This window comes from Bos javanicus, chromosome 4 (genome assembly GCF_032452875.1).
Source record: "Bos javanicus breed banteng chromosome 4, ARS-OSU_banteng_1.0, whole genome shotgun sequence".
Taxonomy (NCBI): Eukaryota; Metazoa; Chordata; class Mammalia; order Artiodactyla; family Bovidae; genus Bos; species Bos javanicus.
Window position 1 is genome coordinate 49326719 of NC_083871.1, and position 12587 is coordinate 49339305.

Here is a 12587-nt window from a genome sequence, read left to right on the forward strand (position 1 = left end):
CCATGGACAGAGGAACCTGGTAGGCTACAGTCCGTGGGGTCACAAAGAGTTGGACACGACTGAGTGACTTAACACTTTCACTTTTTCCTGTTAATTTACCTTTGAAATTGTTCTCTGTCTTCACATTGAAAAATCTTACTCCCTTTTACTTTTCTTCCTATGTGTTGCTTTCAAAACCTTTTAATTTTTTGTTTGTTTTAAAATTTGTATTCATTTCAGTTATACAAGCAGTAAGTTTTGGGGAGAAATATGTCATATTACAAATAAAGATCCCCTTGACCACCACCATAATTTTCCCTTCCAGAGATAACCACTGTTATAACTTTGGTGTACAAATCATGTTAGTTGCAGAGCTGACAACTAAATAATAGGCTTCATGCTCTGGTTAAGCACCTTAATAATCCATGGTAAGTAGTATTTCGTGGCCTGTACTCAGATACATACTGAACATCCATCATGTGAAATATATTCATTTATATGCTAGATGCCACTTCAAATTTAAAAAATTTTATATTGGAGTATTGTTGATTAATAGTGTTACATTAGTTTTGCGTATACAGCCAAGTGATTCAGTTACATATATACATATATCCATTTTCAAATTCTTTTCCTGTTTAGGTTATTACAGAATGTTGAGCAGAGCTCCTGTGCTATACAGTAGGTCCTCGTTGGTTATCTTAAGTATAGCAGTGTGTATGTGTTGATCTAAGCTCCCAGTCTGTACGTACCCTTCCTGGGCTTCCCTGGTGGGTCAGCTGGTAAAGAATCCACCTGCAATGCAGGAGACCCAGGTTCGATCCCTGAGTTGGGAAGATCCCCCGGAGGAGGGAATGGCCACCCACTCACGGTATTCTGGCCTGGAGAATTCCATGGACTGTGTAGTCCATGGGGTAGCAAAGACTGGGACAAGACTGAGCAGCTTTCACTGCCCTTCCTCACTGGTAACTAAGTTTGTTCTCTTTCTGATTTATAAGTTCATTTTTTCTATTTTTAGGTTTTGCATATAAGTGATACATGATATGTATACTTGATCAGACACCATTCTAATCACTTGGGATGCACAAGTCTGTAGAGACAGATGACCAATAAATTTCATTATATAACATGCTAGAAGTGTGATAAAATCACACTTGTCAGGAAAGTAAGAATAATGTGGTGTTGATAGGTTTGCGATTGTAAATCGAGCAGTCTGGATAGGATTCATCGAAAAGTTGACATTTGAGCAAAGATTTGAAGTAGGTAAGAGTTAACCACATATATATGTGGAGGAACTTTCCAAGCAGAAGACAGAATCTGAAGGCTTTAAATCTGAAGGCTTTAAAGAAGCCTGGCATTCTCTGAGGAATAGCACAAATGAGTGAGTAGTAAGAAGAGGTCAGAGAGGTAATGACAGTGGAATGGAAAGATCACAGGCTTCCTAGGCCATTGTAAAGGCTTGGACTTTATTCCTCTGACATAGCAAGCCATTGTGAAGTTCTGAGCAAAGGAATGTAATGATTGGGTTCGATTTCTACACGTAAATTGAACACCTATATGATGGACACGGGTATATAATGATGAACAAAATAGATATGATCCCTGCCAATTAGGAGCTTATATTCTAACTCCTAAATTTAGTAGTCCCTAAGTTTTCCTCAAAAAATTTTATGTTCTTTTTCAAAATACAGTGGCCAGGTAGAAAAAAAACATTAAAAAATATTACAAAAATGTAATATATATATACAACCATAATGAGAGATAATTTGTTTGATTCTGGAATTAATGTTTTCTAATTGCTTTTCTGGGTATTTTTAATTGTGCAGTGCTAAATAAGTGACTTTGGAACATATCTGTAGAATGCATCTATATTGTTCCTGAGTTTAGTCCTGCCTTGTGCTAGATCATTTGAGATAGGTTTTTGTTTCTCTGGAGAGAGAATATTTCCTAAAGGTTAAGAGCCTGAGCTCTGGAGTCAAGACTGTCTGGACTGAATTCTGGTTCTACTACCAATAGAACTAGCAAGTATATGCAATTTGGACTAATTATTTAATCTTTGAGCCTTGATTTATTTTGCTTTTCTGAAAAATGAGGATAAATGTAGAACCTACCTTATGAGGACTTTTTTGAGAGTTAAATGAGTTGGTTCTAGATATAAGGTAGAGTCAGTTGAATTTCCTGACAGATTTTTCAGCTTGACCAGCTGGAAAACTGTGGAGTTGGCATTAACTGGGGTGGAAAGATGCTAGTAGAGCTGATGAGGGGGAGAAGATCAGTAGATCAGTTTTGGCATGTAGATGTCCAGGTGAAGATGGCAGGCAAATATGAAATATTCCTCTTTGTTGGTGGTCAAGCTTGCATTTAAGACATTACGTTTCTCAGTGAGAAATTACTGTGTTTAAACAAGAATATGTATCACATGCACAAGTTAGTATTAGAAAATGATTTTGAAGATAAACCTGCTTGGCATGTATGAGCTCCAACCTTTCTTAATTTCAGTAATATAGCTGCTTCCTGACAAGTGGTTCTGTCTCCCAGTTGATCATTGGATGTCCTCTCCCCATCAGTCTTGCTCTGATTTGTGTAAGTTTTTTTTATCTCCCAGCACCAATCTCTTGGCCTCTTCCTAAATCAAAGGTCAGAGTTTTTGTCCTAGTCAATTTCCAGTATTTGCTCTGAGGCAGGCAAGTCAAGGCCCAGCTCTATGCATACCCCTTACTCAAAGCATATTCACCTTAGAGGCACATTTAAGGATGAGGAAAGTGAACCTCAAGATGTTATGGTTGAATGGATTGTGATGGAGGTGCGGTAATTGGAATGCTTGTTCCTTTTGGTTGGCAAGAAGAGCTTGTTCCTTTTGCTTGGGAAGATGCAGACATGTCCGTTGTATGTAAGGCATTTGTCCCACTCCCAAGGCAAATGATCAATTAAATAGGCTCATGTTTTCAATTTCTACTCCCTGCCCTCTATAAAGGAAGAGCTCTTAACCTGGGATTCATAGAGCATCATACACAAATGTGTATGTGTATTTTTTCCCCAAAGTTCATAGGGTACATGAGGCTCTGTAAGATGTCCATGACTCAAAAAGTTTAAGATACATTGCTGTAAAGAGTGTTGAGATTCTAGTTTTTAATTAAGAGAAGATATGTAAGTAAGCCTTTGTTTTATTTTTCTGTAATTGGTTTTAAGTCAAGTAGACAAGCCCTCTCAGTAAGACTATTAATAAAGAATGAAAGAGTACTTTGACAATAAACATTAAGAAGTGGGATCTAAAACAGTTGGCACAACTTTTCCCATTAACATAGTGGCTTTATGTTGAACAGAGGCCACTGAATCTTTTACTGTTGGTGATGATGTTTAATTTCTGTTACATAAAATAAATAACAAATTTATAAAATATAAGTCTCATTGCAGAAAGGTTAGAAGGATTCTCATGTAGCAGGTTTCCAGTCAGATCACTGTAAAGAGGACTGTGAACATGTTTCAGAAAGCTAATAAGAAACTTAATAAAGCAAGACACACCTATTGTACAATTGATTTTTTTAAATGAATATATATTAGTATGAACTATATAAATTACAAGATTCAAAGCAATGGTGCAAATGCACTGCAAACTATGCACAAAAGTAGTGACTTGGATGGAAATCTGTCAGTGCTATAAAAATACTTATAAACAAAATAATTTTCTTTTGATAAATCTACAAGGTAGAAAATTAAAAGTATTTACATAATTGGTTACTAGATATGTGAAAAATATACCATGCTAGAACAATCTCGTTCCAAAGTTTGAAACATAATTTCTGTCAGAAATATTCTTCATACAATGTATGAACTTAATAACTTTCTGGGTATAAAGTTCTTCTTTATGTGATGGATGAGGATCTCTCTGAATTACATTTTGTTTAGAATTTTGTTTCAATTGGTACCTGGAAGAAGAGAGAAAGTTCTTGTTTTAAAAGACTTGTTAAGTTCTATCCCTTTTAATAATCATATCTTGTATTTAAAAGGAGTAAACATGATCAATCTGATTAAAATTGGGAGCTAGAATTTACCAGATTCACCAACAAATTTGTCTTCAATTTTAATGATCAAACGTTTTCCAGGGATATTTGGTTAATGTAGACCCATGTGACACCATGTTGTAGTAGAAGTGTATTTTTCAAAGGCCTAATTTAACCAAAATAATATAATGTGTTGTAGTAATTATTTCTTCACATTTGTTTCAGGGGCCACACAAACTCCAAGGGCTTATGTGTGCTGGCCAGGGACACTCAGATTTTACATGAATCACCACTGGTGGCATAACCACAACCGCCGATTTATCTTCCTCTAAGTAATGCAAGGGGCTTGTGTTAAATCTAAAGCTTTGATCAGACATTGGATTGAAATTCTGTTCCTTTACTTTGTCTCTTAAAATTTGGTGACAATTCTGAGTCCAGCTGCTGGGCAGAGGGTTTCTGGTAAGGCTCTCTCTATAGAATCCTCAGACAAGGTGCTAGGTGTGAATTTTCCGGGAAGCAGAATCATGGTTCCCTCACCCCTCAGGTCTATCTAAATTTCTGGAATGGCTTTTTTATCTAAGGTTTTTCTATTTGAACTCTTAATAATCATGCAAGGTTATCTTATGCTATACATTGCTTCTAACTTAAATTCCTTTCTGATACTCTTCTTAGACCTTTCTTCATATGAGAGAAGACGACAAGCATTGGATTCTTCCTTGGGACCCTCACTTCCAATAGTTTTTCACGAAAGGATAGAGCCAGTATAATATAGTCTGTAGAGCATAGATCTTGACATCAGACAGATCTTGCTTCAAATCCTGTTGCTGTCAATTTGGTGCATGATCCTAAGCAAATTAGTTTAACTCTGAGCCCTTCTAATTTCCTCATTTGTGAAATGAAGATATCTTCTTTGCATGTTGTTGTAAAGATTGAGATCATGAATGTAATGCACCTACCATATACTTGCTTTATAGGGGATACTCATTTTGATTTGTAGTTCTGCTTTTCCCAAACTAGGGACAGACCTTTAAAGGACTGAATATTCTAGAAATGAATGTTGTAGAATGGAATGGCACTATACAGTTAAATGATTCAGCAACTCTTTCTAGTAAGGAAGTGAAGGAACCTAACATTCAGCACTGAGCTAGATCCTGGCTGGGGGCTTCCCATGCCTGTAGGGGTCAGGAAGTGTATTTAGCTTCTCAGCTCCATCATGAATTCGTCTGTAGCTGGAAATAGTATTTCCTTCCCTGCCTCATGGATTATGACGAGACCAGAATAAGATCTTGGTTGTAAATACTTTGAAAACATAAAACATTCTCTTTCTGTATGCTCATTATTGCACTAAGAGGTCTAGTATCACTGTTTTCCATCTCTTTTTATATTGATCTGAGTTTATTTTCCCCTAATGTCCCTATTAGATTGGGATTGCTTCAGTTTTCTAGGCTCAAACAGGTGCTGGACTTTCTATAGCGTGCTGGAAGAGGCCTCAGCATTTTTGAAAGTTCTTTGTCATACTGTCTATATATATGTACATAAACCTGCTGAAGATTCTTACCTGACATTCCCGATTACGTAATCCTCCGTTTGTATTGATGGTGAAATCATCAAGTTTTGCTTCTACTTCCTGAGAAAACCAAGATGGAATTAAGAATTAGGAATATGCTTTTTAATATTGAAAAATAAAGAGAAATTTAAGAAGTACAGGTGGTTGTTTATACAAATGTGAAAGTTGCCCAAAAGTTGATACCTGACTGGGATTAAACTTTGAAGTACTGTAATCTTTCTTCATCAAAATATGCAAAACAGCATCATGGATTGTTAAGAAAAATATTGAGTCCTTGACTTCATCATCAAAAAATTCACACCGTTTAAGCTTTTCAATGAAGTCATCTGAAGAGAGGAAAGAAAGAATAACAGAAAGAAGTTAAGTGTTTGACCATGGGTTTCTCTTTGAGGTTGGGGACTTGAATGTCTGTTTTCAAATGTGCATTTCACTGATGTTCGGTAAAGTGTTTGGGAGTTGCCCTAGTACAATATCAGCGTACCATTAGTACAATGTCTTCTGGAACTGACGGGCATCTTTCTAATAAAATTACATGTAGAATACCTTTATGTAAACAAAAAGGATCAAATGAGAAACACTTTTAGGCAGGAGCCTTGTGGGTTAATTTCTCTTATTAATAACAGGAGCTTCAAAGGTGGCTTATTACTAAAAATGGAGGTTCTGCCAAAATAGAACATATAGTCACGGACCAATGTCATGGTTCTGAATTTACCAATTAGCTTACTGTAGTCCATTTTACTAAAGCTTCTGGAAACCATCAGAAAACATCTTCCTTGGCTCCCTCCATTACCTTTCCAGTAATCTTTGAGGAATTACTACTATTCTTGGAAGAACTAACCTGCAGCTTTGGCTCAGATCAGTCAATCAAATATTGCCTCATGTCTGTTATATGCAAAGCTCTGGCTGGGTAGGATCAAAAGATAAATTAGACATGAATCTTGCCCTCGAGGAAGACAGAGCACATATATACTATCTTAATGAAAAGTGTAGAATCATAGAGGCAGGAAGCAATCTAATTTTTTAAATTAATGTTTTTTCTTGGTTCCTAAAATAATGCCTAGCATATAGTAGGTCCTCACATTGTTGTCAAATGAATAAGAGGGGCACAGATCATGTGCTATGGAAATTCATAGAGAGAAGGGTAAAGGTTATTTCCTCTTGGCAGGATTCTGGGTTAGTTAATGAAGCAGATACCATTTAAAAGAATGCCTAGGATTTGGGGAGAGAGGAGGAAGAGAAGGTATGAAAGCGTGGAGGTGGGGAAGTCTGTTCACAGGGAAACTCAACAAGGACAAGACCTAGCAGTAGCTGCAATAGAGGGAGATGAGGGCATTGTGGTCGTCAGGATGCAGGTGGCACTCAGTGAGCAAGGGTGATGATCTTAGTTAAGGACCTAGAAGGATGCCAGGCAGCAGAGGCAGCAGGATGAGATGGTTTCAAGAGACCTAGGATGATGGAAGAGTAAAATTGTTTAATGGATTACTGAGATTAAGAGGATATTTTTAATTATAAGGAACCCTTGAAACTAGAGTAGATCTGTAGATTTTATGGACAGGAGCCAGTACAGAGAAAAATTAATGCCAGTTTCATACCTCCCTCAATTTCACTTGTCCTCCCGTCCCTAAAATGCTTTCTCCCTGACACTTTTAAGATTGATTCGTTCACTTTATTCCAGTCTCTGCTCAAATGTTGAGTTTCTGGACATCCTTAATCACCTATGTAAAATAGCATTACCCCTATTGCTCTATGTCTCAACCCTGATTTTTTTCTTCACAGCGTTTATCATTACCTGAAATATCTTTGTTTATTATCAGGCTTTCCCACTGGACTATAAGCTTCATGAGAAAGATTAATGGGATGAGTCAGAAAATGGGATGGGAGAACATTCTAGGGATGGACAAGGACACTGATTAGTTCTTTCAGAGGACTTAGATGAGAAATGATAAGGAGCTGTATTAAAGCTGTAGAAATAGAGAGGAAGAGACTGGTTCAATATGAAATATTCATGGTGACTCACCGAATATAGAGGAATGGGGAGGAGAGATTAAAGATGGCTCCAAAATTTGTACTTTGGGCAACTGGGTGGGTATGTGGTGATGCAGTGACCAAGATAGAAAAGGAGAAGTAGTAGTTGGAGGGATGTATATATTTAGTTTTGAATGTGTGTATCTTAGGTAGTTGGAGGACATCCAGATGGTTGAATACACAGGTCTGCTGCTCAGAAAAAAGGTCTGAGCTGGAGATACAGTTTGTGGGTTCATTAACATATAGATAGCAGTGTGGATAGGAACCAATGTGAGATACTGCAGAGCTCTGAGAGTGGTGGGAAGGGACTCAGAAGAAAGGTCTTTCAAAAGTCAGGGAGACAGAGGCCAAAGAAAGAGCCCGCTGTTAAAGCTACAAGAGAATGAGGCTGGGATGGGGGTGGTTGATCTTTGACAACGTGGATATCATTGATGACCTTGGCAAGGGCAGCCTCATCAGTGAAGTGAAGCAGAAACCAGGTAATTATGGGCGGCTAATTCAATGGAGGCAAGGAAGAGAGTAAACCTACTTTTTTAGGAAGTTTACAGTAAACTGTGGTTACATATTCACTCCTTTGCTGCCTGTTAAACTAGAATTCAAATTGTAAAGTTAATTATGTGTCAGATCAGATCAGATCAGTCGCTCAGTCGTGTCCGACTCTTTGCGACCCCATGAATTGCAGCACACCAGGCCTCCCTGTCCATCACCAACTCCCGGAGTTCACTGAGACTCAACACAACTCAAATATAAAGATGCTGTTTCCCTGGAGATTGCTGTTGGAAATCTACAAATTAGACCTTCTTGGTGATCATAAAAAATGCCTGTTCTTTGGAGAAGCTGTCTAGATTGAGAGCTAGCAGTAAAGGGATTATCAGAAAATAAAACAATTTACCGTCAGTTCCAACAATATACACATCTACCTGGATCCTGATAAATTCTTGCAGAATCTGTTAAAAAGAAAGCAGATCTTCCTTAGGGAACAGTTTCACTTGTCAGAAACGTAAAGAAAACTATCATAATTGTGTCTTATGCTAATATGTTGCTTTCAGAGCCCTTTACATTTTGAAAAGAGATAATACTATAGAGATACTAAAATTAATAACAAGGCTCTATGACAGAAGTCTAAAGGAAAGAACTCTCCTCTTCAGTAAAAAGTTAAAGACGATCATTCTTGAAGGAAGTATAATGAAAAAATGTCTGCTCTGATTCACAAGAGGAACTCTGATGTAATTTTTAAACAGTTTATTCTATGGAATGATCTTTACTAGAGCTTTCTATCTATATAAAAGTTTTAAAAAACCCATAACCCATATGTTGTTCTTTATTCCTGTCCACAGTGCCTGAATGTGTCTAGCACCAAAGAATCTTTATCCATTTTCCTGGTCTCTAGGCTCATAACAAATGCCAGTAGTGATGTGAGAAAGGTTATAAAAGGTAAGGAAAGTAGCTTGTCCCGTTTACATTAATATCAGTAGTGATCATTAATATCACTATTATTATCATCAGTAAAAACTTGGAGGCTGTACTGGGCTGAAGTAAAAATTGGGACCTTCGGGAAACCTAATGTAGAGTCCCTGTCCTTTGTGCTATATGCCAAGATCAAAAAATAAATGTTATGTGTATTTCTCCTTCAAAACAAAAATAAATAGACAAAAGCAAACAAAGCAAAGTCTCAAAGGTCATGTGATACTAAGATTTTTTTAAAAGGTTAAGTTTGAAGGAGATGAAATTAATCCTGTTTTCTAATTTTATATCCAGTTCACCTATACTTAATAGATCTTAGCTCAGTTTTTATGTAGGCAGATTTCTGTTTAAAAAAAAAAGCAAAAGAGGGGGATGTGGCATTCTTAAATTTTCTTTATATCTGTTTCAGCATTTCTGTTAGAAACTCTTTTAGAAACGTTGACAAACCTGTGGTAAGAAAACAGCTTGCAACCAGATTGTTCCAGTTCTGTTTTTTAAAATCATATGTGACATATATTCTTTCATATATCTAACTTAAAAAAAAGGACAAATTGTTATATAGCCAAGTTAAAGTTCATTGGCTTATGACAGATGAGGATGAAAATAAAAGGACCACTATTCTACTTTCTTGCAAGATCTCTATTTCAGGACAATTTAGATAGAACACCCACAAGGATTTGAAGCACAGCAGAATTGGAATTTAATAGGATTGTGAGCAGTATTGTCTATAAGCACATGTTAGAAATTATATGCAGTCTCATGGGAAATGCACTTTTAAAGAGTTCACCAAACACACCCCACCTGCACTCCCTCCATGAAATATTCTAAGATTAAATTTTACTTCTGCTTAAGCATGCATGTGTTATCTAAAGGAACATCCGTCCACATGTACAAATTTTTTTTTTAACCTTTAGTCACTGATTAGTTGTTTTCATTCAGGAAAAAAATTACCGTTTTGAGACCCCTCATTGAAGAAACATCAAGAAATGACACTGCTGAAAAGTCAAGAATGAGGCTGTGGAGGTTGATTTTAGGGACCACAATGTTGAGAGGAAGATTAGCATTCCAGTCTATTTGGAAAGGCAGGTCTTTGGTATTGATGGGCTGATCCAGCTCTTCAATCTTATCATTGTCCAGCTCTTCATCAGAATCTTTAAAGCCATCAACAGTACATATAAATCCTTTCTGCAAGAGAGGATACTCACATGTATAAAAACTCTGACCAAGAAAAGCACTGAATGTCAAGGTAAACCAGTGAATTTCTGAAGCATAGAGTCAAAGTTGGCTCAAGTGATGGGATTTTAATTATTTTATTTGGAGAATAAAAATTTTCCCTGGAGAATACAATTTTAAAGAGACCCCTAAAAATATGACACTAATCGACACACGAAGTACCTTGTTTATCTGCCATTTCATTAAAAGGAATGGAACCAACCACTTGAACTACATTTTACTAAGCTTTTAGCTGTAATATGTAGAAATGTGAGAAAGAAGCTTACTGGTGTTACTTGTAGCAGGCCTTTCTTCTGCAGTTTTCGGATTTTCTTCAAAGCCTTGTTGCGCTTGCGAAGAATTCGAAGTGGACGAAAGCCAATCTGAAAAACCATTGCTGTGTTACAAGAATGCTGAATATTCTGCTACTTGTATAGCATAATTCTACTTATATAACCTAATTCTAGCTATAGTATAATTCTACTTAATTAAATGGGATAGTTATAGCATAATTAAATGGGATGGGTTGAGGGACTGGGACATATATGAAAGATATTTACATTAAAATTAAAATTTGCATTGAAATTCAAAATTTAACATCATCATTGAGGGCATTGTATCAGACCTATGGTCTGCTACTCCGTATACAGTTAACTAACATTCAGAAACCTCTGTACCATTCAGGTCTTATCCCTAGAGTATCCACAAATGGATCTAAACTGTATTTGAAGTTTTTGTTTTCTTTCCACAAAACCCTTAGGGAATTTCGTTTTATTTTTTTCCATTTGTTGAATATGAGTCGTATCTAATTAGTATCCTGCTTCTAGATATTTTTTTATTCTATTAGAATTTTTACAATTATACTTTATAATATCTATTATATGAACTTTTTATAATTTTAGTATTAGATCTGAGGGTAACTTTCATTTTTTCCTTTCCAAAACAAATGTGTTCTTATTGCAGTAATATTTAGCTCCAGAGTAATAAGTACGTGTGTGCGTGCTTAGTCGCTTCAGTCTTGTCTGACTTTGCGACTCCATGGACTGTAGACCACCAGGCTCCTCTGTCCATGGGATTCTCCAGGCAAGAATACTGGAGTGGGTTGCCATTTCCTCCTCCAGAGGATCTTTTTGACCCAGGGATCAAATCCTCATCTCTTATGTCTCCTGCATTGGCAGGAGGGTTCTTTACCACTAACACCACCTGGGAAGCCCAGAGTAATAAGGAGGATCAAATTATATAATAAAAAACTCTTGACCAAAAAATGTAGTGAGATGAAAAGATACTAGATTAAGTGAAAAGAACAGCATCTAAAGCCAGATAGACAATCTGATCCCATTTTTGTAAAAAAAAAAAAAAACTTGGGTAGAAAGATATTTGATGCATAACAGATGACTAAAAATAGTTAGGGTTTAAGGCAAGCTCTATGTGAGGGACAGAGTATACCAGAAAGAACATGAAAGAGTGCTGAGCTTTTGTTTCTTAACCTTAAAGTCTGCTTTTTTGTCAGCTTCTTTCCAGTCCACCAGGGACACTAGTTGTTATTTAGTGTTAAATATTCATTTATATTTTATTTATTCATTTCTAAGTATTCACTTGCTATCCTGAATCTCTTCAGTGATGCAGTCAAATATTGTTTCTGAAGTTGATTCCCAAGGAAAATCTATAGGAGACCATCTATCTTATGGTAAGTCTTTTTACTTTACAGCAATATATAATAAAAAGAGTCTCTATATTGGACCTTATATAAAGAGTCTTGTTTCCTAACATGTTAATGGACCCCTTATAAGATAGTTCCACCTGGGACAAAGGATACAAAAATATGAACACTACGCATCTGCAGTATATGTAAAATCAGTGACCCTCCTCCTTGTTATAGAATAAGCATTTCATTCCTAGGTATTCAGTGGAATTAAAAAAAAAATTAATAACCCCAAACCTTACAGCATCGATAAGTTTCTGCTTAAAGAAACTAATGTTTGCAAAGTAGATAGGAGATGGACATCTGAAAATCTTCACGCCTTCTGGTTCATATATCTGTAAGGCAGATAAATCATATTAGATGGTGCCCATTAGATTTATGTTAATATTACTTAGCAAATAAGAGTAAAAAAATGAACCTTACTTCAGAATAATCTTTTCTATTCTTATAGATGTTGCTCCTTCCAACATTAGCCAGCATGCTGCATTTGGGACTGTAGGGAAAATCAACACCAAGTGAATCATTCATGCATATTTATTAAGCCTATAAGGCTAACACTGGTGTTTTCCTAGCATCGCAAAGCAGGCTCACTTATCCAATTTAAAATTTAAAGATTGGAAAATTGTCATGCCATCATGCC

General features: G+C 36.4%; 1 protein-coding gene across 1 annotated transcript in view; it reads right to left on the minus strand.

Annotated features, from left to right (window-relative positions):
- Positions 1-3124: 3124 nt before the first annotated feature.
- SLC26A3 (solute carrier family 26 member 3) overlaps positions 3125-12587 on the minus strand; it is a 33780-nt gene continuing 24317 nt past the window's right edge. Inside the window, exons 14-21 of the mRNA XM_061413993.1 lie at positions 12371-12440; positions 12190-12282; positions 10533-10628; positions 9985-10218; positions 8462-8516; positions 5728-5870; positions 5536-5604; positions 3125-3902 (exon numbers count right to left, since the gene is read on the minus strand). Of these exons, the coding sequence (XP_061269977.1) occupies positions 3879-3902; positions 5536-5604; positions 5728-5870; positions 8462-8516; positions 9985-10218; positions 10533-10628; positions 12190-12282; positions 12371-12440 (784 nt within the window). The 3' untranslated portion in view covers positions 3125-3878. The remainder of the gene's footprint in view (positions 3903-5535; positions 5605-5727; positions 5871-8461; positions 8517-9984; positions 10219-10532; positions 10629-12189; positions 12283-12370; positions 12441-12587) is intronic.